Source organism: Odontesthes bonariensis, chromosome 14 (assembly GCF_027942865.1).
Source record: "Odontesthes bonariensis isolate fOdoBon6 chromosome 14, fOdoBon6.hap1, whole genome shotgun sequence".
NCBI classification, from domain to species: Eukaryota; Metazoa; Chordata; class Actinopteri; order Atheriniformes; family Atherinopsidae; genus Odontesthes; species Odontesthes bonariensis.
This window is the reverse complement of record NC_134519.1, coordinates 35,464,931-35,489,835: the sequence shown is the minus strand read 5'-3', so window position 1 is coordinate 35,489,835 and position 24,905 is coordinate 35,464,931. Positions and strand designations below refer to the sequence as shown.

Below are 24,905 nucleotides of genomic sequence, written 5' to 3'. Positions count from 1 at the left end.
ATAAACAAATTACGTGCATGTCAATTTAAACAGATGTAATACGGCATTTTAACCAATAAAGTTTTTTTTTTTTAATGCCTCTTGCCTTTACCTTCATCGGCTACACTGGTCCAGCTCCAGACATTCTGGGTGGGTTGGGAGATGCTGCCTCCAGAGCTCGAAGTAGAGATTTCTGGGGGTCTTTCCGAGCCGGATCCGACTTCACATGGGGTTCAGATTGAAAATCTAACTTAGAGCTAGGAAATTCCGACATCTGTGTACAACTGGAACGCATCAGTTTTAGCACATAAACGCTGGACTTTCAATGCACGCTGCAATGTAAATTAGTCAAAGTAACGGGACATTAATCATCTGTTTTTAATTGGCGCTGTACCTTAAATACGGACGGGACGGGGGGGACGGTCATGTCCCCCGTCCCCAGTGCCGTCTGCGCCCATGCTCACGTCACGTTGTCTTGATGCTGGGTTGGAAATAATAAAAAATAGCCACTTTATTGAAAAGACCTCTTCAAGTAACATAGGTACTTAAACATTTCTAAAAGGGGGAACTTAAACACCGACAGTGTAATAAATTTTAATTATGAAACGTACATCAAAACCCAATACCCTAACTAATAATGGGTTTACTTAATTGACATCCACAGTGCTTTGAAAAACAACAAGGCTCGTTCAGTAAAGCTTTAAACCCTCCATAATTTACTCACCAGGAACACGTTACACCTCTTGCTTTCAGAAATTCCAGTAGGCCATCATCTAGTGTTCGGAGTTTGGATGACTTATGTGGACTTCAATCCGGTCCAACTCCTCATCAGCTAAGTTTGAATAAAGATCTGTATTTCTATGTGAATAGAAAAGATTGAAAATATGAAAAGATTGGTGAATGCGCCAATTCTCTTAAATCACTCGTACGCACGACTTAAGAACAAATCTGTACGTTGAACATTGTTCAAGCCATCAGTCTCTCAAGTAGCTTCTTTACCTGACAGGCAAGCTGAAGGGGAAAGAAGAGCAGAATTCAGTGTGTCCTTAGTTGTTAGTGAGGCTTGTATTATGGTCCAGGACTGAGGTGCTGAAGGTGTGACAAGGAAACTGTGGGTGCAGGGGACATAAGGTCTATGTGGCTGGAATCAGGGGAGAATAATTCTGAGTTTAGTTCAATGCAAAACATATTGCATTCATTGGCTCTGTCCAGACTTCAGTCAGTTTGATTAAATTCAATTCAATTCATTTTTATTTATATTGCGCCAAATACAACAAATGTCATCTCAAGGCACTTAGATAATAAAGTCCAATTCAAGCCAATTGGAATTCAATTCATTGTAATCATAATTATTCATAAAATAATCCAATTCGTTCATATAGAGCCAATTCAAAAACAATTTCCTAGCTAAGAAAACCAATAGATTGCACTGAAAACTTTTTGTTTTTCGGTCCAATCTCCCGGCCTGAGCGTGCCTGAGGCGACTGTGGAGAGAAACGACTCCCTTTTAACAGGAAGAAACCTCTGGCAGAACCAGAACCAGGAAGGGTGGCCATCCGTCTCGACCAGCTGGGGTTTGAGAAGACAGAAAAGAGGGAAAAAACACAGTAACACCATTTAAAGTATATCTGTTGGAACAGGGAAACACGAGTTAATGACCACAATAATGTCACATATACATAAAGAGAGTAAAGTGAGGAAAGGTGTGACAGATGAGGCCCCCCAGCAGTCTAGGCCTATAGCAGCTTGACTATGGGATGTTTCAGGATCACCTGAGCCATCCCTAACTATAAGCTTTAACAAAAAGGAAAGTTTTAACCCCTTAACGCCTATTGTCGCATATATGCTACAAACTGTAGCCGGAGTAACCGTTGACTCCAAATTGACCAGGATGCCTGTTGTTGCAAACATACCAAAAATTCTATATATTTTTTGTGCAAAAGTGAAATTAATAATCTCAGCATTATTTACCATCTACTTAAAGGCTAAAACACACACAAAACGTTTTTTTTTTTCATACAGCTATATAAATTCAGGCATTAAGGGGTTAATCCTGCTCTTAAAAGTGGAAAGGGTGTCTGCTTCCCGGACATTTACTGGCAGCTTATTCCACAATAGAGGGGCCTGATAACTGAAGGCTCTGCCTCCCATTCTACTTTTAGAAACTCTGGGAACCTCAAGTAAACCTGCAGTTTGGGAACGAAGTGCTCTGTTAGGAAAATATCTTATAATGAGATCTTTAAGATATGATGGAGCTCGGTCATTAAAAGCTTTATATGTAAGGAGAAGAATCTTAAATTCTATTCTGAATTTAACAGGGAGCCAATGAAGAGAAGCTAAAACTGGAGAAATATGATCTCTCCTGTTAGTTCTCATCAGAACTCTGGCTGCAGCATTTTGGATCAACTGAAGGCTTTTCAGAGAATATGTGGGACAGCCCAATAATAAAGAATTACAGTAGTCCAATCCTGAAGTAACAAATGCATGAATTAGTTTTTCTGCATCACTCTGAGACAAGATGTTCCTGATTTTAACAATATTACGAAGGTGAAAGAAGGCAGTCCTAGAAACCTGTTTTATATGCGAGTCAAATGATAAGTTCTGGTCAAAAATAACTCCAAGGTTCCTCACTGTAGAACTAGAAGCCAAGGAAATACCATCTAGAGTAACTATATAGCTAGACAATTTCTCCCTGAAACGCTCAGGTCCAAAGATAACGACTTCAGTTTTGTCTGAATTTAGCAGCAGACAGTTCTGAGTCATCCAGGTCTTTATGTCTTTAATTCAATTCAATTCAAAAATACTTTATTTATCCCAGAGGGAAATTAAATGTTGATGTAGCTCAATTAAATCAAGGAGTTATTATAGATGCTGATGGCTGTGCGCAGGAAAGATTTCCTGTCGCGGTCCATTTTGCATCCAAACTGAAGAAGCCTTTGACTGAAGAGACTCTGTTTTCTGATAACAGTCTCATGGAGAGGATGTTCAGGGTTGTCCATAATTCTCTTGATTTTATGCAAAATCCTTCTTTGCATTGTTGTCTCCAGAGGTTCCACAGTCGTGCCCAGAAGAGAACCAGCCTTCCTTATCAGGTTGTTGAGTCTTTTTAGGTCCCTGGTTCTGATGCTGCTGCCCCAACAGATGACGCAAGAGGAAATGACGCTCTCAACAACAGACTTGTAGAAGATCTGCAACATGTTGTTGCAAACCTTGAAGGACCTTAGCTTCCTCAAGAAGTACAGTCTGCAATGTCCTTTCTTGTAGATGACTTCACTGTTGTGTCTCCAGTCCAGTCTGTTGTCCACATGAACACCAAGGTATTTATATTCCTCAACCACCTCCACTTCTTCGTAGTAGATCAACCCTCATCTTACTTTGAAGCTCCCAGCTCTCTGAAGTGACGTCGACGCAGCTTTAGCTGCAGAGAAGCTATCAGGCTTGTGTTGATAATAATAAACTCCTGGACTATGTACAAACTTCCAAATGCATCGTTTTGTGAGTACAGACCATATTTGTACTACTGTAGAAGTTTGGTGTCATGGCATGTGATTTTAGTGTGGTAATTTTGGAGATACGGACCAGGATCCATTAACCCTTGTACGAAGCTATTCGGGATAACTCAGTAACTCAGCTGATGTTCAGCCAATATCGAAAAAACTGCGGGTGGGCTACTTGGCTGGATATGACAATTCAAATGACCCCAGGGTGAATCTACTCCGGAGTATCACTTTAAGGTGAACAGGATCAATACACAGCCTTATGCTATTATCTTTTTTGCATGCCGCGACCATAGCGGATACCCACTCAGTTGGCTCCTGAACAGGCGTTATGACCCCCAATCTAGTCATTCTGTTAAGCTCTTCAATTATTTTGTCTCTCATAGCCAGTGGCACCCGTCTGGGGGCGCATATTGTGGGGTGTACAGAGCTGTCCAGGCGCATTTGATACACTACTGGTAGCTTGCCTACGGTACAACAGTCAAACAGATCGTTGTATTCTGTGAGCTCTGGCGCCTCCTGTTGGAGAGAGTGTACCTTTGACCCCAGGTGCACGAAGCCAAACTTTACGCTGTCAATGAGACCTAATAATGGTTTCACATTGCTGTCCACAACGTGAAACTGAAGTGTCCCACACATAAAATCAACATTAGTGATGCCAACAGTCTTTATGACCTGACCTCCATAGGCCACGAGATTGATCACATGGCTACTGTCAATGTGGGCATTTGGGTTGATGCGCAGGAGAGTGGCCATGGATAGTACATTACAACGCGCACCTGTGTCTCTCTTCACATTGAGTTGCTTTTCAGAGTGCAATGTTGACAGGACGGCAAATATCTCACCCCTCTCAGTTTATGTTTCCACACTTTCACAATAAAACAAATCTGCTGGCTCTCCTGCAAATTGTGTGTTGAGCTCATTTATCCTGTGTGTGTTTCCCCCCGTGCGATAAGCAGTAGGTCCACTTGCCTGTGATGGTCCTTGTCCAGGTCTGCTGTACGTGCGTGGTTTGCCTGATCTGCAGCATTTTGAAAAATGGTTCCATTTGCCACAAGTGTTGCAACGCTTGTTAAAAGCCGGGCAACTGCTGCGTTCAGACGGGGCTGTCCACCACAGTTAGAGCAGGGGCGATACTGCATGACACAAACCTCCTCATCCTTCCTTGTGTCTTTGGAGCTGGCACCTTGTCTCAGTTCTCTGTTACTCTTTTCAGATTGTTCGTGAAGGATGCATATTTCAATTGCTAAGTTCAATGTCAGTCCCTTTTCTTTTAGCAGCAGTGCACGGAGAGTGTCATTTTGGATACCACACACTAATCTATCTCTTATCAGTTCATCATGCAAAGTGCCAAATTCACATTTCTTGGCGAGAGTTTTCAACGTGGCAACATATGATTGTACAGTCTTGTGCAGTTCTGATTAGCAGAGTTAAATGCGTGGCTATCCATGATAACATTTTTTACGGGCAGGCAAATCTCTTCGAATTTCTTTACCAGTGTGTCGGGATCCTCCACATCCTCGTTCCCTTCGAACATGAAAGTGTCAAACTTATCTTGAGCATCGGGTCCGGCCAGGTTGAGGAACGTGTATGCCTTCACTTTCTTGCTGGCTGTCGATAGACCGGCATTGCTGTATATGCGCCACTCACGTTTATACTTCATCCAGTTGTCGGCAACATTTTCGTCGAAAACGAGGGGATCTATCCGCGAAGTGCTTGAGCCATATTCCACAGAGGCTGACTTCTGACACCATGTGGAAGTGTGTAAAGACGACCGGCTCTTGTAAACAGTCCAAAAAACGTTATTCCTCTTGGCTCCTTGACAACAATATGTAATAACCAGCATTTCCCAGGCCCCTCAATGTCATGTCCTTTTTATAGGAAGATGGGGGTGGTTGCCAGGACAACAATCAACGTAATCTACACACTGTCTTCCCGTTTGTTTTATCGATTAAATGTTAAAAACCTGTTCCAAATTTTTCTTCAAAGAAACTATCATACATGTAAACGTGCTGTATTTGGCACAATGTGAAACAATGTAAAACAATGTAAAACAATGTAAATCACTGTAAAACAATGTAAAACAATGTAAATCACTGTAAATCACTGTAAAACAATGTAAAACAATGCATTTATAGTTTTTTTATAGCGCTCCTCTTCTTCCTCAAATTTGCTGATCAAAACAAGTTAGTCATTTTTAAAAAGTAATTTATACTGGTGCAATGTTTTAGGTGCATCTCCCCACCCTACCCTACGCCTCAATGTCCCAGATTGCATCGCTTTCATTGCGTCAGCCATATTGCTTTCACCTAAACGCGTTGGCTAGGTGGGCCCACTACTAACAACTGAACATGTAAGTACAGATACAATAATATTTGATGCAAGCTTCGGGTTTTATTTTTGTGCCTCAATAATTTTATCATTTACAGTTAATTACATTCGTTTAGATGTAGAAATTAAGGCTGAAAAGGCCAGTTGCTTCCGTCGAAGGATCTGCGCTTCGGCTCTTTATCTGTTGTTGTTTGTTTCCTGTTAGCAACAAAGTACATTTACGTCTGCTTCACACTATTCAAGATCCTTTGGTCATTGTGTCTTGATGTGTACTATCTTCTTGGAACCGAGTCACGTAATTCCCTGGTCTCTGCATTCTTTGTTGGCTACTTCCATGTTATATCACGGACTTATTATGCCCTTAGTGTTAGCGTTGAGAAGAATAGCTTCAGTCGCATTTGTGGTAGAAAGGTAGCATTAGCATTAGCTTAAACCCACAGGGTTCCCCTTTAAAATCTGTTAAAAAGCAAATACTAATACCATGGCCCGGAACATTATCTGAAATGATCTGTTTGTACACCCGTCTTTGTGAGTGAGTGAAGCTATTTAGATGTGAAGGGTGGAAGTGAACGTTGGAGTTAGAATCCGTCTTCAGAGCACATTTTGTTTTGGTTGATTATTGATATATTTAGATAAAGAGTAAGAAAACATGTTCATAACTCCAGCTTTGGTTGTCATTGACAATTGTAAATCTTTTGAAAAAGATATGCAAATTTGTCAAAGATGGACAAATGTGTGTGTGTGTGTGTGTGTGTGTGTGTGTGTGTGTGTGTGTGTGTGTGTGTGTGTATATGCAGGGTTGCCAACTTTTCCCAAAAACCTTGGAGTGAGATTTCAGCGGGTCGGTTTGTGACACGCATCTCAGAAGTTGTTACACAGTACATATATATATATATATATATATATATGTGTGTGTGTGTGTAGATATGATGTAGAAATATTTGCATTTCTAAAATGCAATTTCTTCCATTCTAGTCTTTTTTAAGGGTGACTAGTTCCACAAATCCTAAATCCACATCTCATTCATAGCCTACATCCTCAGCTGCCCTTCAAAAGACAATGTTGTTTAACAGAGAGAAAGTAGTCTAGGCTGGTTCAACAAATTTCAAGGCAAAGGTGAGATGGTATATAGATGGATAGATATTTTATTGATCCCGAAGGAAATTTTTTAAAATTAGGAAAAATTTAAAGGAAATTTCAATTTCAAATTTCAGGAAGTTTCATGCCATAGTCATAGATCAATTCAGAATTTAACGGCCCCTCTTAAAATAACTTAATATATACAATATAATATATTACAAATATTAATATATAAACTTAAATCAGAAATCAAAATATTAATAATATTAATATAAACATTAACATTCTGTAACAATTTCGACCATCAAAAAATAACCATTCATCAGGGTTGCTGATTCATTCATTCAAAAAAAGACCAAGAAAAGGCAAACATTTTCATGTTTGCCTTTTCTTGGTCTTTTTTTTTTTTTTTGCCTTTAATGTCCATATCCAAAGTGTCTCTCATCAATTTCCAACTCATACAGTACAGTCCCCTCCAAAAGGCTACCAGGCACACAGACACAGACAGACAGACAGACAGACACCACCAGGCACAAAAAACCCCTAGAAGATATCTGTGTGCATATCTAATCTAGCGGGTTGTGGCAGACTTTGCGTATTTCACTATCTGAGCCGGGGGCAAATTCTGTCCTTCCACTCAGACTGAACTGGCCGCGCTCACATGAATCAAATAACACTACATTGCTGTAGTGAGACAGCGCTGTTACCAATCAGATTTCGCCTTGGCAGACTGACGTAATGACAAGCCGTTTCCAGCAAATCAACAATCAGAGAAGGATTAGACACTCTGCTGTGGTCCAATCATGAGTTTAAGCATTTGGAAATTATAGAACGAGAGCGAAAAAAATCAACACAGAAATGATCTAGCGTGAGATTTCTTTGTTAAGTGCGAGAGTGTGACACTAAGTCTGAAAGAGTGAGTGTCACGGCAGATGTGTGAGAGTTGGCAACCCTGATATATGTGTGTATATGTGTGTGTGTGTTGGTTTTCCATGAAAACTCACACTTTTATTTATCAAATGAGTTGCAAAATGAATAGAAAATATAGTCAACACATTGACATGGTTAGATATAATGATTTTTTTTTTTAATATTAATTTTGTTCTTCAAACTTTGCTTTGGTCAAAGAATGCTCCGTTTGCAGCAATTACAGCATTGCAGACCTTTGGCATTCTAGCTGTTAATTTGTTGAGGTAATCTGTAGAAATTTCCCCCCACCCTTCCTGAAGCACCTCCCACAAGTTGGATTGGCTTGATGGGCTCTTCTTGCGTACCGTACGGCCAAGCTGCTCCCACAGCAGCTCGATGGGGTTGAGATCTGGTGACTGCGCTGCCCACTCCATTACAGACAGCATACCAGCTGCCTGCTGCTTCACTAAATAGTTCTTGCATAATTTGGAGGTGTGCTTTGGGTCATTGTCCTGTTGTAGGAGGAAATTTGCTCCAATAAAGCGCTGTCCACAGGGTATGGCATGGCGTAGCAGGATGGAGTGATAGCCTTCCTTATTTAAAATCCCTTTTAACTTGTACAAATCTCCCACTTTACCAGCACCAAAGCACCAGAGCAGCCCCAGACCATCACATTACCTCCACCATGCTTGACAGATGGCATCAGGCACTCTTCCAGCATCTTTTCACCTGTTCTGCGTCTCACAGATGTTCTTCTGTGTGATCTAAACTTTGTTTCGTCTGTCCATAACACTTTTTTCCAATCTTCCTCTGTCCAATGTCTGTGTTCTTTTGCCCATATCAATCTTTTCTTTTTATTGGCCAGTCTCAGATATGGCTTTTCCTTTGCCACTCTGCCTAGAAGCCCAGCATCCCGGAGTCGCCTCTTCATTGTAGACGTTGACACTGACGTTTTGCCGGTACCATTTAAAGAAGCTTGTTGAGGACCTGTGAGGCGTCTGTTTCTCAAATTAGAGACTCTAATATCCTTGTCTTCTTGCTGAGTTGTGCACCGGGGCCTCCCACTTCTCTTTCTACTCTTGTTAGAGCCTGTTTGTGCTGTTCTCTGAAGGGAGTAATACACACTGTTTTAGGAAATTTTCAGTTTCTTCGCAATTTCTGGCATGGAATAGCCTTCATTTCTAAGAACAACCATAGACTGGTGAGTTTCACATGAAAGTTCTCTTTTTCTGGCCATTTTGAGAGTATAATCGAACCCACAAATGGGATGCTCCAGATACTCAACTAGCTCAGAGGAAGGCCAGTTTTATAGCTTCTCTCACCAGCAAAACAGTTTGCAGTTGTGCTAACATAATGCACGAGGGTTTTCTAATCATCCGTTAGTCTTCTGAGGCGATTAGCAAACACAATGTACCATTGGTAGACTGGAGTGATCGTTGCTGGGAATGGGCTGTATTATGGAGTATATATATGTACACTGCTCAAACATAATGGGAACACTTCCTAGATCTCAATGAATGAAATATTCCAGTTGAAAATCGTTATTCATCACATAAGTGGAATGCTTTGAGAACAAAATAAAATAAAAATGATCAATGTGAATCTAAAGTATTATCCATGGAGCTCTGGATTTGGAATCTTACTCCAAATGAAAGTGGAAAATCACATGACAGGCTGATCCAACTTCAGTGGAAATGAAGTTAAAACGAGGCTCAGCAGTGTGTGTGGCCTCCACCTGCCTGTGTGGCCTCCTCCTGCCTGTGTGGCCTCCACCTGCCTGTGTGGCCTCCACCTGCCTGTGTGGCCTCCACCTGCCTGTGTGGCCTCCACCTGCCTGTGTGGCCTCCACCTGCCTGGGCTCCTGATGAGGAGGCGGATCTTCTCCTGAGGGATCTCCTCTCAGAGCTGGATTAAACCTTCAGTCAGCTCCTGGTGCAACGTGGTGTTGGTGGATGGAACCAGACACGATGTCCCAGATGTGCTGGACTGGATTCAGATCTGGGGAGCGGGCAGGATTCAGATCTGGGGAGCGGGCAGGATTCAGGTCTGGGGAGCGGGCAGGATTCAGGTCTGGGGAGCGGGCAGGATTCAGGTCTGGGGAGCGGGCAGGATTCAGGTGGTCTGGGGAGCGGGCGGGATTCAGGTCTGGGGAACGGGCGGGATTCAGGTCTGGGGAACGGGCGGGATTCAGGTCTGGGGAGCGGGCGGGCCGGTCCGTAGCATCAATGCCTTCATCATGGGTTAGGGTTAGGGTTAGGGGAGCTGCTGACTCACTTCAGCCACATGAGGCCGAGCGTTGTCATGCATCAGAAGGACCCCAGGGCCCACTGCACCAGCATGTGGTCTCACACTGGGTCTGAGGGTCTCATCTCGGAACCTAATGGCAGTCAGGGTACCTCTGGCTGGCACATGGAGGGCTGTGCGGCCCTCCAAAGAAATGCCTCCCCTCACCATCACTGACCCCCCACCACCCGGTCCTGCTGGAGGGTGCTGCAGGCAGCAGGACGTTCTCCACGCCGTCTCCAGACTTGTCACGTCTGTCACATGTGCTCAGTTCTTTGGTAAATGCTAATCTCCCTGCACGCTGTTGGGCTGTGAGCACAAGCCCCTCGCCCAAAGGAGGAGGTAGGGGTCCTGCTGCTGGGTGGTTGCCCTCCTATGGCCCCCTGCACGCCTCCTGGTGGTCTCCTGGTAACTCCTCCATGCATTTGCACAACAACAAATGTAGCTTCCTAACTGGACAGGTTGATTTCACACAACTGGGATTATGGTGTTACATTGTGTTGTTTAGGCGTTCACTTTATGTTTTTGAGCTGTGTGTATGTATCTATGTTTGTGTGTGTGTGTGTGTGTGTATGTATGTATGTATGTATGTGTATATATATATATATATATATACATATGTATGTGTGTGTCTGTGTATATGTGTTGTTCAGCTAGTCTATTTATGCAGTAACTTGCATAAATGAGATACATTTGGCGTGTTTCCACTATGCAGTCCGGTACGGGTCGGGTCAGAACGGTTCTCTAATGCCCCTTTTCCACCGAACATTTTCGTAACAGTACGGCTCTACACGGTACGACTCTACCCTGATTGGGAGCTTTTCCACCGCGGGTTGAAGGTGGGACCCGTTACAATTTTTAGCCCCGGCTAGTACCTGCTTCAGAGGTGGGTCTAGTCGGTGCTAAAACGTCACGTGATCGGTGCTGTCCACTGATTGGTCAGGTGAAATTATGTCATACACGCAACGAAGCTCGGGGAGCTTTAAATATTCACCCGCTGTATGAAAACACACCTGCGAGAGCAACAGAGAGTAAACAGCTAATGGCTAACCATGGCTATCACCGGAATTCTCAGCAGTGCTGAGACAAGCTGAAGAGTGATTACCGGCAGGTAAAGGACCACAACAGCCGGAGTGGGTCAAACCGAAAGACATGGAAGTGGTTTGACCAAATGGACGGGATTTCGGACGGATTCGGCGACGTCTTTGTTGGAGGCGATGGAAAATGGTAAGTGTTGTTCTTATCCCCTTGATGCAACGCTCATATCTTAACAAATGCATGTTTTATATCGTAACAAAAACATGTTCAGTCTTTAACTTGTGTAAAAAGTTACACAGGTGTCTCATGTAAGTTGTTCTGAGTGAGCTAGCAAACAACGCTGTTTTGGAAGGCTAGCACAGTGTCTCACCTATGCGTTTCGTATGTTCACACTTTTTATTCTTTTTCCCTCAAGACTCGGTTTGTGCAACCGATGAGTGTTCGGTTGCTGAGGTCAGCGAAGAGATCCTTCAATCCTGCAGGCTTCAGAACTGACACTGGCATCGCAATCTGCAGCTGAGGCATCAGCTGCTATCTGCATTCCACCGGCACCAACACTGGCGTCAACGCCTGTATCTGAGACAACTCCTGCTGTTTACTTTTGTGCTGTCTTTTTTTAATAAAGAGCTTGGTTTAACTAAACAATATGGATTGTCAACTGCATTACACATTACACTCCATCGTTGTGTTTACTTTTGACTAAACGCGGCGTGACACTTTGTAGTCACCTGAAACCGACGTCACGTTAGTGGTGACCGGGCCGACTCCGCCCACTTCCAAGTCACAGTTTGGGTGGAAAAGGAAATGTTACTGGTGCCGTGTCGTGTAGTGTAGTGTCGCGCTATATCGAACCGAGTAGAGGAGGGCTAGCTTGGCGGTGGAAAAGGGGCATTATTTCAGTGTTTCCACTACCACCAAAGCGTACCGGTCCCATGGTACCCGTTACCATGGAACCCGTTACCATGTCTGTAACCCTTCTGCTCGGGGTACCGAGCACACAGGACCGGTTCCAGGCTCTGCTCTCCGGTGTTGGTGAGGAGGCTGTGCAGCAGGAGCTCGATGGCGCTGTGCCAAACCAAAAAGTTTTCCAGCTGATGGCAAAAATGTCAGAGAGTGGTTTCAACCGGACCACGAGCCAGTGTGGCATTAAGCTGAAGAAGCTGGGAGGTGGTTCCAAATTATGGATGTTATTTGTTATTTGCTGTTATTTGCTATTTACGCTTCGGCACGCACTCCGCCCACCCCTGAGGGTCCCCTTTGTACAGTGGGAACGCAAGCTGACCCCAAAGAGACCCGACCCGTACCGTACTGCATAGTGGGAACGAAGCTTTATAGTAAAGTGCTTTGGCTGCAAAGGTGCAAAAATGCAGCCCATTTAAAATGTACTTTTCAACCAAAGATTTCTGCTAATAATTGGCCGAGGTAATAACTGCATTCTATTTCCCTTCCTGTGAGAATGTTTCGTTTTTTCTGTTTCAGTATTGCAGTGATGACTCAGACGGTTCAGACCAACGGGGTTCAGCCCCTCAGTAAGACCTGGGAACTCAGTCTCTATGAACTCCAGAGAACACCACAGGTAACAGTTGGGTCGCATCAGGCTCTTACCACCATCGCTGTGATTTCATTCATTCGTAAAACACATTTAAACACTCACAAATTTCTAATATAAGACTCATAATCATCAGCTCAAATACACGAGTCATTAGGGACCGAGCAGTGAAACTGCAAGGACCCTATTGTATCCGTAAGGTTTATTATTATTATTATTATTATTATTGTTCTGATTCTTTGCAAAAGGTATGCGAAAACTCAAGCACCACCTGCCAGTCGACGACATGAAAGAATCTAAATTTTATATTTTTGGGAGTCGCTCATTGATTCTGTAGTGCCCCCTACGATGCTTAAAAATTGTGCCCTTAATAGGAATAGTTTAGCGTGGGACAACCAAATTTGGTACACTCGTTCAGCATGACCAGACGCACAAAAAAGTCTCAGGTCGCCATGGTCACACATTCACAGGAAGGCGGCCATTTTGGATGGAAGTTGCCCGATTTCACGCCTGCATATCATCGAACTCGTCCGACAGATTTTTTGCTACAGACTTCAAACTTGGCCAGGTTACTCTTAAGACGGGGGGCGACGCCTCAAAGTTTGATGACTTGCCATCACTCGCCACAAAAAATTAAGTCACTTATAACTCCCACATACATTATCCTCTCTGTCCCAAACTTCATACGATGAATGCTGGAACCAGCCTGAACGCGCACATATAAAATAGTGACATCCACCTATAGCGCCACCTAATGGTGGTCGGAAATGTCTTTTTTTTTTTCCACACCTCGGATTTGATCAAACTCCTCCTACATATTTAATGCTAAAATCTTCAAACTCGGCCAGGTTACTCTTAAGCTATGGGGAAAGAAAACTCTTGAGAAACTTTTGAAAACTCTGAACGGTGTGGGCGTGGCCAGGCGGTGAAAATCATGTGATGGCGTTTGTGATTTGAAAGCCTTATCATCATCGCAAAGTAATGAAACTTGGCACACACGTCCACCCTGTCGACCTCGTACGTATGTAAAGGGTATCGTGTGTGGGCGGAGATAAATGGCTCATTGGTGCCCCCTAGAAATTTTCAAAAACCCCTCCGCATTGGGGTTATCATGTGCTTGTACATACGCAGAGGGTATCGTGCGTGTGGGCAGAGCTGCAGCTACAGCATGCAGCGCATGCCCCAACATACGCACATCCCAACGTACTCCATCTCGGTCCCGCTCACAGCTGCTTGCAGCTTTCTAGTTTTTATTTTTGACTTAAGGTGAACAAAAGTGATTTTTGAATAGCAGCACGGTGTGGAGATACAGCTCCGTCAAATCAGCTGCAGGGATAAACTCTCTTTGTTTGCAAGATTACATTAATACTACCAAGCTGAATTTTCTGAAACTTGATGACCATCGGCACATTTTTCACAAAACACGTTTATTAGCCTCTTATGTGTACTGATGAGGTAACATAAATATTAACAATATCCAAAATTGCTGCTCTCCCACTGTTGTGCTCCCACATGATTTTTAGGAACGTACTGTGTCACCCACACCTGTGAACTGCTCTTGTTCATTTATGTACCCTTCGTACAGATACTTCAGCGTGTGCTAACCCACATCTTGATCTGTTTCATGCTCACAGGAAGCTATAACGGACGGACTGGAAATAGCCGTGTCTCCCAGGTCCTTGCACAGCGAACTTATGTGTCCCATCTGTCTCGACATGTTGAAGAACACAATGACAACCAAAGAATGTCTCCACCGCTTCTGCGCTGATTGCATCATCACAGCCTTGAGATCTGGGTGAGTTTTACACATGAAGAAGAGGCCAAGTGGTCTCTTTTTTTTTTTTTTTTTTTTTACACCATAGCGGCTTCAGTACTACAAAGCTGGAGCAGAGAAAAGCTTAGGCTCGGGTCTGGGAACACAATCTTTGTGAGCGCCATGCTAAAAATCCAAAGTCAGAGTGTCATCTTGTATGCTTCTATGGGCTTGCAGAAGTATTCACCCCAAGTTGGCTTTTCTTTTTTTTGTGTGTGTGTTACAAGCTATAATTTCAGCCCACGGTTAGCTTTCTTTGTTTGCATAGAGTGTCCCCTCGCGGCTGTCGATTCAATTCATTTTTATTTATATAGCGCCAAATACAACAAATGTCATCTCAAGGCACTTAGATAATAAGTCCAATTCAAGCCAATTGGAATTCCATTCATCGTAATCATAATTATTCATGATGGCAAAGTTTACTCCTTGGTTCATGTCAGTCGTATGAATTTTACTTTTAAAGACATGTTAAATTATATGTATTTTGATAAATAAGTTGCATGGCCGGCCAAACGAAATGAAAAAACGGTGCGACTTCTACTCTGGAAAATACGGGAATTGACATGTAAAAAGTGCTTTGTCGCTTACATGAATGAAATAAACAATAGTCGAGCAGCAGCATCAAGCAGCATTTTGTGTATTGTTTTGTCTGAGTAGAAAATAAGCCCAGAATTTGCACAGCTATGGGTGCATTCTCACGTTAAACTGGCTGTTAGTCTGCATTTGACTGATTTGAAATAAAATAAACCTCAAGTAACCAAAAGAATAAACAAGAAATGTAAAGTTTTGTGTAACTGGACTCAGCAGCATTGGGTAACTGTCTTTACCATCTGTAAACAATACAATCTAAATAAAGTGCACCTTATCTTCAGGTGGCTCTCCCTGTTTAAAGCTGCAGGAAACGGCCTCTCTGCATTTTCTTCTCATTTGTTTGCAGACATTGTAACTGGCCAGCATTTGAACTTTTTAAGAGCCTGTGTTGATGAAATGTTTTTGCAGTGAAAGGCTGCAGCGAGTCCAGTAAACATGACCAGCAGCTTTATTCTGCTTAGCGTGCTAATAATCAGCCCATCAGGTGAAAAGAGACCAAAATGGGCCGCCGATTAAAAGGTCGACCTCTGGTCATAATGGTTTGAACTTGTTGGGTTTCAGTGGATCTGCTTGGATCTGATCACACTCTTCCCTGCAGCTTTCCCTGTTTGCCAAACCCAGCCCTTACTCAGCATCTGCCAGGCTACTAAAATTTCAAAAGACACCAAAGCCCACAGAGCACCAGCTTTTGGGACCTCCATTATGGCGTGAGGCGCTGTGCCACAACAGGATGAATACACCAAGCGTCAGGCTTTCAGGGATTAGAATGGAGCGGATTGTGTTGCTGTTATAATCCTCCCATACTGAGCTTACAATGCATTTGGAATGTTTAACATTAAAGGTGCTATGGCTTTTATATATTTTTATAGGCTTTAGTGGTCCCCTAATACTGTATCTGAGTTTTTTTTTAACACCATTCAAAGGATACCTGTTGGAACAGGGAAACACGAGTTAATGACCACAATAATATCACATATACATAAAGAGAGTAAAGTGAGGAAAGGTGTGATAGATGAGGCCCCCCAGCAGTCTGGGCCTAGAGCAGCTTAACTATGGGATGTTTCAGGATCACCTGAGCCATCCCTAACTATAAGCTTTATCAGAAAGGAAAGTTTTAAGCCTGGTCTTAAAAGTGGAAAGGGTGTCTGCTTCCCGCACATTTACTGGCAGCTTATTCCACAAGAGAGGGGCCTGATAACTGAAGGCTCTGCCTCCCATTCTACTTTTAGAAACTCTGGGAACCTCAAGTAAACCTGCAGTTTGGGAACGAAGTGCTCTGTTAGGAAAATATCCTACAATGAGATCTTTAAATGGAGATTGGTGGATGATTGTTGTTAAACTGGCTGGATTTGACGCTCTTTGCAGGGTGTTTCTTACTCATCAGTTCATGAACACAGAGCTGTGCCTGTTTCTATCAAAGCATTTTCATCCAGCGACTTTCCTGTCAACACTTGACTGTCGGATCACTCTTCTTCTTCTTCTTCTTTGAGATGATTGTATTGTTTTACTGTCTGTTCTCCTTCCTGTCCTTGCAGTAATAAAGAGTGTCCCACCTGTCGTAAGAAGCTTGTGTCTAAGAGGTCCCTGCGCCCAGACCCAAATTTTGATGCTCTAATTAGTAAGTAACTACAAATGGGATAAAGTATGCTGAATCAATATTGAACAATTGTTTAATTGTAATCATTCAGAATGCATTGTTATATACAGGAGGTTTCTTTAGTTGTTTTTTGGACCTTTATTAAGGGAATTCTCTATGATTGAAATTTGATATGTTTGAATATTTGATGTTGACATTTCATGTTGGAGCATTCTAAACAAACATGTTGAAAAAATAAGAAGTCAGTATTTACTGTGGTTTTCCAACATTTCAGTGTAAAAGCTTCTGGCTACTTTCTGAGGTTTCTGCACTGTTGGATGTCTGTCAGCAGTTCACTTTTTAACTGTTTATGGCCACCAGCCGCCTGACTGAGTTGCTGTAGCGATGCATTTCATGTGTCACAGCTGTGAGGCATGCTGTGCCTCGTCTCTGCAGTTTAGATGACGAGCAGTGCCTGGATTTATTCCTTCTGTGGCAGTGAAACTTCTGCTGGTTATACCAAACAATCCCAAAGCCTTTTGACTGAAACGCTGTTCTAACCACGCAGCATAAGTTCCATGGTGCAGCAGCTAGAGCAACATCCTGTAGTTGTACCTGAAATCTCTCCATTTCAAAGCATGTGTGATTTAATGCAAATACATCAGTTTAGTGCCTTAAGGCGAGACACGGCGGGCAAAAACAGGGATTTTTCATGCAGTGGTCAATTTCTAGATTTTGGGCCAGTCTACTCCTTCAATATGTGTTATTTCAAAACATAAATTAAAATGTTTATTTCATCACATTTTGTTTAATTGTGGCAGTACATTTCGCCCAAATGTACCAAAATGAATTCCCCTATTTAAATCTTTAAATGCCGTTTTCTCAAAATCAGTTTTTTTGTATTTTTCCAGTATCAATATCTCAGCCTATGGAGCATCTACTAACACCAAACGTTCCAGTTATACACTGAGCAGTATTCTGAAGATATTTACAGAAGGACTTGTTGATAAAACATTCCTGGCCTGATTTATGTGACATTATAATAAAAACAATATGGCGAAAATTGATGTTTTTTAGGCTATGGACAGTATATTTTGATTTCCTAGGAAATGGAAGCAGATATCCTGAAATCCCTCTGTAATTTTCTTTTCATTCTGTGTCTAAACAAAATGAAAAAAGAATTTTGCACCTGGCTTTATCATATGTTCAGATCTATCTTCCGGAAATATATGCAAATGTTTGCATATTTAATGAGATAATGCCTCATTTGCATAATTAAACATACAAATTTCTCAATTCTCAATACATTTTTGAGGAAGGAAACTGAGGAAGTTTCATGGTGATATCTATAAAATATTACCCTTTTCACCTGTAGTGTCTCGCCTTAATGTGAGACAACACCCACATGTTAAATTGTGACTTTTTGGCAGGCAAAGAGTAGCAGAGAACTGCTATGTGTAAAGACGTATGATGCATTCATCCACTTCCAGGTAAAATTTATCCCAGCCGGGACGAGTATGAAGCCCACCAGGAGAGAGTTTTGGCCCGTATTAGCAAACACAATAATCAGCAAGCCCTTTCCCATAGCATTGAAGAGGGCTTGAAGATCCAGGCTATGACCAGGTGAGCACGCACACACAGACACAAACATTGCCAACACACAGTTGGAAGTGGCTGAGACATGACAGAAGACAGAAGACATGACTTCTCCTCTCTGTGTCAGACTGCAGCGTGGGAAGAGACACACGGTGGAGAACGGCAGCGGAGCCGAGGACAATGGAGACTCCTCCCACTGTAGCAATGCTTCTGTCCACAGTAACCAGGTAAGTTCTGACTCCAGCTGACGGTACACTGACCTTTTAAATCCATACTGCTCATCAGACGCTATAAATTTCATTGAATTATTTTACGATTTTGCTATTTAAACAGGGAAGACTTGTTGTTTATGTTCTTTCTATTTTTGTTTATTGCACAGCTGTTTACATTTAGTACAGGCATTTAATACTTAAAAATGTATGCTGTAAATATATTATGCAGCTATATATGTAAAGAAAAGTACCGTTTGAAATGAGTGGAATTATTCAATCATTTTCATGGTACACTGATGACTTGCTAGCTTTACATGGTAGAGTTTGTGCTCATCATTCTTGTTTAATTTGGATGGAGTTGTACACAGAAGTGTTGTTTTGCTTTGTTTGAGAAGCGTTACTGCCTCGGCTCATATTATGCCAGATCTGTTGTGCTGGAACCTGGCAGAGCTGGTGGAACACATTACTGCCACCTTGTGGTGGTGGGAACGCATCAGGTTAAATCACAGTATCTCCATAGCAACAAGATCTCAACGACTGTTTGATTCCTTATTGTTCAGTGACTATCCTTAAAAGCAACTTAAACTATCCTTAATACAAAGCCAGTTACAAAAACCAACACATTGCATCAAAACTTCTTTTTGATCCAATCTTCCATCCTGAGCGTGCACTGTGGAGAGAAAAAAACTCCCTTTCACAGGGAGAAACCCCAGGCAGACGCAGATGGATGAGCTGGGGCTGAGAGGACGGGGCAGAGGGGATAACCAGCACCAGAACACCAGGATATACCTTCTGTTACCATTCAGTCATATTACCCATCCTGTCAGTTACTACATTCTAAATCGAATTATTCTAACATGTTTTTAATCTGAACACAAAAGTGGCAAAGCAAAAGGCAAAGTTTACGTTTCCACCCGGGAATCGCCTGGATTGACGAATAGAAAGATGATGAGTACTGTAGCATAATGATTGCAGTCTGAACAGCAAAGACATTCAGGATCTCCAGCAGTTCTATACTTTGCTGTGGTTCCCCAGGAGGCAGGCCCCAGCATCAAGCGCACCAAGATGAGCGATGACAGCGGTCTGGACATGGATAACGCTGCTGAGAACGGGGGTGGGGACTCCATGATGGATGTGGGTGCCAGCGAAATAGAACTGGTGTTTAGGCCTCATCCAACCTTGATGGAGAAGGATGATCACAACAGGTATCCACAAAATGCTAAAATCTAACACCACACCTGAGTCATCTGTATTATTTCAAGTTCCAACACCGAATATCAGTACTAAACACTTCTGCTGCTCTACATCACCTGAATAAATACAATTCTTCAAAATACATTGCAAGCTTGGAGACCATTTGCTAAAACACAGTTGTTGAAATTAGCCGTGAACATGCAACCACATCTGGCTAGTATGTATTTTAATTTACGCTCCTGTTCCGGGACTCTATCCATGCAGTGTGGAGTTTGTCCCCCGCTACATTAAGACATCGGGTAACGCTACGGTGGATCATTTGTCTAAATACTTGGCAGTCCGACTGGCTCTGGAGGAGCTCAGGAGAAATGCTGAGGCCAGTCCTGTTAACGTGGAGGCAGCATCGGAGAAACAGTACACCATCTACATACCTACTGCTGGAAACCAGTTCACCGTGAGTATCCACAGAGCCACAATAATCACCTGCTCTTTGCTAAAGAGAGAAATGTGCACCATATCTGACAGTCATATGAAGACAAGTCCTCAAAAAGCTTTAGTTACATTTAAATCTAAGCACAAAAGACTGAAAACTACCAAACACAAACCAAAGTTTGATATTTACTACTATGCTTTGGTCGCAATTCGATTGTATCACGATTCTTGATAATTGCGATTCTACAAGTATTGCAATTCGATATAATCAGTAATTGCAATTTTCTTTTCCTTCTTAAAAAACAAACAAGTTGAATCATACACTTCTAGAATGAATGTCGTTCCCACAAACAACGCACATCAGTCTGTGTCAGTCAGTCCAGCAGCTGACATTTATTTCAACTCAGACAAAAAGAGCTACTTAACATGTACAGCATTTCTTAAAGTTTACAGTTACAAAATGAATTGAAATATCCACACAGCACAAATGTGGGCTAGTTTTAACGTAACTTAATGTAATGAAATGATGAAGTGTTTCTGGACATGGATATGACGTAATATAATTGATTCCAGGGAGAAAAATCAATTTTTAAAATCATCCCATTAAAAATCGCGATATGTACATGAATCGATTTTTTTTTTTTTTTTCGCCCACCCCTAATATTTATATTGATTTACTTACATCAACTCATGCACTGAATCATATGCAGGATAACATTCCAGCAGAAAATCTTTTCCTACTAGTATTACCATGTGACTGAACAGGTAGTATATCCTTTAAAGTCTTTGAAACGGCAAAAAGCAAAACTGATGATGATGAGAAAATCTAAGAATAACGTAGAAGTATCTGATTCCACTGTTGAACTCTGTTCGTAGGTTTTGAACGGTTCATTCTCCCTGGAGCTGGTCAGCGAAAAGTATTGGAAGGTCAACAAACCCATGGAGCTGTACTTTGCCCCCACTAAAGAACACAAGTAAGCTGGATAAGAACACACTCGTTCACACACACGCATCAGACACTCACCACCCGAAAGCAAACGGATGAACTCGGCTACACCTCTGCACAAAAACTGCACACAAGCCAGAGGAGAGGAGCACGTGTGTGTGGCAGAAATGGGGTTCACTTCAACCCCGAAAGGACTCCTGTAAAAAGAAAAAACTTTTTGTAGTTCCTCTCCCTTTCTCCGTCTCTTTCTTTCTTTTTGTAGGCGGTAGCAGATCAGTTCAGCAGGTTGCACAGTGAGTGTAGAGAATTAGCTGCTTTCCAGACAGAAAATGGATCAACAGAACAGTTCTGTGGTGCATCTGGTGTGAGGTGTGTGTCGTGCTCTGTCCCTGACGTGGGAACCCGTGGTAACCTGTGGGTCCTCATCTCACTATGTAACATGATGCTTTTTGGACAAACTTTGTCCACCAATGTCTGAACATATTGATTAGCAGGAATTATGTATTATAATGACCAAATAAAGTTCCAACAACAATTAAAAGAATGCAGAATGCAGAATGCAGTGGCAGACAGAGGCTGCCCATGGACACGATCCACATGTTTCAAACATCTGCATCTGAACCACATGATGGAAAGAAGATGCATGATTTGAACTTTAAAGTAGACACGTACCCTTTTCCCAAGCTGCCACATTTTGCTGGGTTCTGCATTAGATGTCTGTGATGTGCTTTGGTTAAAAAGATAACAGGCAGACACTACTGTCATTTACACCTAATCAGATAATTCTTTGATCACATGACGAAGAGAATGCAAATCCTCAGCACCAGTTGATTATTTGAGTAATACGAACGCTTAAGTTAAAAACGTTCATGGTGGATTTTGTTGTTTGAATTTGGCTATTCTTGTCTAAAGAAATCAATATTGGAGATGCTTAGAATTCACTTAAGTTTCCATCTGAAAAGCAGTTAAATCTGTAACTTTTTTTATTCTAAACTTAAACCAGAGGTGTTCAGTGGCCTTAACCGTATCAGCGGTTGAATTGGACAGATTTTTGGGATTTGATTGGTCTCACTTGCTGCAAAGTGTTGCATGGTCTCCAAAGGGGAATTTATTCCACAATATGTTGAATAAGGAAAAGGTGCGTTCACACTGAGAATATGGCCGCTTTGAACTGCAGCCCCCAGTGCAGCGGACAGTTCTTACATTGCTCTGTAGTCTTAAAACCACAGATGCCTGCAAGCTGCTGGGCATTGATTGAGTACAATCCAGTCATGCGATCAACAGGACTCAGCTTAGAGTATACGCATACCCGTAAGGCAACACCTTTGGATGGATCAGACAGGGTGGTCATTTGGAATCACCCACTTGTTCCAGAGAATCTTTGCTCTGTTGTTCTGATCTGTTACCTGTAGGAACAAACTCTATTCTGTTCTCTGTGGCGTTCTTCAATGTCTTTTAGAACATGGAGAGGAAACGGTTTGCTATTGGAAGAGGGATAATGTGTTATTTTTTTGTTTTGTTTTGTTTTTTCGGACTGACCATTACAGTATTCACTACTGACAGAACTTTCTACAAAGCTATTTCTTTTTTTGTTGAAAAGGAAACCAACTAAAGAGATTTGCAGACCTTCAAATGTTCCAATACGATCCATTTTATATGTATGTTAAGCATGTGTATGTATGTGCGTGTGTGTGTATGTATGTATGTATGTATGTATATATATATATATATATATATATATATATATATATATATATATGTTTTGTCTTTGGGGAAATGATAAATGCTTTTTAGAATCTGTGTCATAACTTGTAGACAACAAATAAATTGATTTTCAGTTTTCAAAAAAACAAAGGTAGACTAAGGTTCCCTGGAAATGGTTGAAGGTGAACCCATCGCTATATGATGCTGAGTCTTTGGTTAATCTTTTATTGTGGCACTTGGACCCACAAAGCTTGTCACAGATTTGTATCTCTTGTACTTTAGGAAAGAGAAAAATATGCATCACTCTTGTCATATTTTGTACCAATTTGTGTCTGTGTAGAAACTGTATAACTGTATACAACGTATTTCTGTTTGGACAATAAAACTAAGTCTGTGCTTAACTTGAAAAGACTGAGCTCTGTATCCTAATAGCTGTTAAAATCAAAAGCAGATTTTTATTTATTTATTTTTTTTGGGAGGGTGACAATTAAAACTCTTAAGGTGTGTAACTTGGTTATCTCATGTTCACTTATTTTCTTATTAACAAAATTTGCAATGAGTAATTAGGAATTAAAAAGTAAAGTTGTATGGATAACATTACTGTACTTTTGCATACACATTTCAAAATTTTTATGGTTGCAAGCTTTCTTTAATCTCACACAAGTTAGAAGATCCAATCCAATGATTTTTCTATAAAACTACTATGACATAAAGCCATAATATATGGAGCTGTATGTTAAGGTTAAAACAAAGTTTCATTCTGTATTTTAGATGAATCAAAGTTGCTACTGTTTGTATTGATGACAGGTTTTCACTCTGGTAATTTATCAACTGGTTTCATTATGTATTCACCTGGTTGAACTAGTATTAATTAAGATTGCCACTGGGAAAAAAAACACAAAGGTTTTCTTTGCTGCAGATAAAGTTACTGGTTACCAGCCAGCTTCATGAAATTCAAGAGTAATAAAGGCCTCATCATTTAGGGATAGGAATCGAAAACCGGTTCTTGTTGAGAACTGGTTCCCAGTGTTTCAATTCCTTGGAATCGTTTTGCCATTTTGCAAACGATTCCCTTATCGATTCCAGTGGGCACGAATGACATCACCACGTAACGTTGCGCAGCGAGTCCAGCGCAGCCAGCAGCCAACAGTAAACATGGCGCCCGAGCGGTACAAACGCTCAAAAGTTTGATTACACATCTCTAAAAAAGACGACAACAGGGCAACTTGCAAAGTGAATATTTCACCAAAGGGAGGAAATACTACCAACATGCAATAACTATGAATGAATGATTAACGTTGGTGAATCTGAACCCAGCAACGTTAGCATGTCCTCGGCTAACACTGCAGTAACTAACTAACTAACAAACACTGCCTATCATGTTAGCGCCATTTGCCTCATTGTAAAACCTGCTGTTAGTCACAGGCCGTGATAGGAAATGTAAACTCGACTGGCAAGACTGATAAATTGGCTGCCTTGGTAAGGAACCTGAAGATCTAAGATTTTAGGAGTCTAGTTGGTTGTGCTTTACCGAGACTTGGTGCACTGGCAATATGCTGAATGCTAATGTGGATGTACCTGGATTTACCACCGTAACAGCAGACAGAGAAGAACATTTGTGTGAAGAGTAAAGACATAAAGACCTGGATGACTCAGAACTGTCTGCTTCTAAATTCAGACAAAAGTGAAGTCGTTATCTTTGGACCTGAGCGTTTCAGGGAGAAATTGTCTAGCTATATAGTTAATCTAGATGGTATATCCTTGGCTTCTAGTTCTACAGTGAGGAACCTTGGAGTTATTTTTGACCAGAACTTATCATTTGACTCGCATATAAAACAGGTTTCTAGGACTGCCTTCTTTCACCTTCGTAATATTGTTAAAATCAGGAACATCTTGTCTCAGAGTGATGCAGAAAAACTAATTCATGCATTTGTTACTTCAGGATTGGACTGCTGTAATTCTTTATTATTGGGCTGTCCCACATATTCTCTAAAAAGCCTCCAGCTGATCCAAAATGCTGCAGCCAGAGTTTTGATGAGAACTAACAGGAGAGATCATATTTCTCCAGTTTTAGCTTCTCTTCATTGGCTCCCTGTTAAATTCAGAATAGAATTTAAGATTCTTCTCCTTACATATAAAGCTCTTAATGACCGAGCTCCATCATATCTTAAAGAT

At 41.7% G+C, this 24,905-nt stretch overlaps 1 protein-coding gene and 1 long non-coding RNA gene across 2 annotated transcripts; one reads left to right on the top strand and one right to left on the bottom strand.

The window, feature by feature from the left end:
* Positions 1-130: 130 nt before the first annotated feature.
* On the bottom strand, positions 131-775 carry LOC142398588 (uncharacterized). The gene is made up of 3 exons (XR_012772811.1): positions 704-775; positions 374-460; positions 131-199 (listed from the first exon to the last, which is right to left on the bottom strand). It is a non-coding gene; the product is annotated as an uncharacterized LOC142398588 (long non-coding RNA).
* A 4,988-nt stretch (positions 776-5,763) lies between these two features.
* rnf2 (ring finger protein 2) lies at positions 5,764-23,139 on the top strand. Its single transcript, XM_075484182.1, has 9 exons — positions 5,764-5,829; positions 12,597-12,693; positions 14,301-14,461; positions 16,606-16,688; positions 18,137-18,269; positions 18,370-18,469; positions 19,490-19,659; positions 19,913-20,102; positions 20,957-23,139. Exons 2-9 carry the CDS (start codon positions 12,607-12,609, stop codon positions 21,056-21,058), a joined length of 1,026 nt encoding a protein of 341 aa, XP_075340297.1. The 5' UTR covers positions 5,764-5,829; positions 12,597-12,606; the 3' UTR covers positions 21,059-23,139.
* The last annotated feature ends 1,766 nt before the right edge of the window (positions 23,140-24,905 follow it).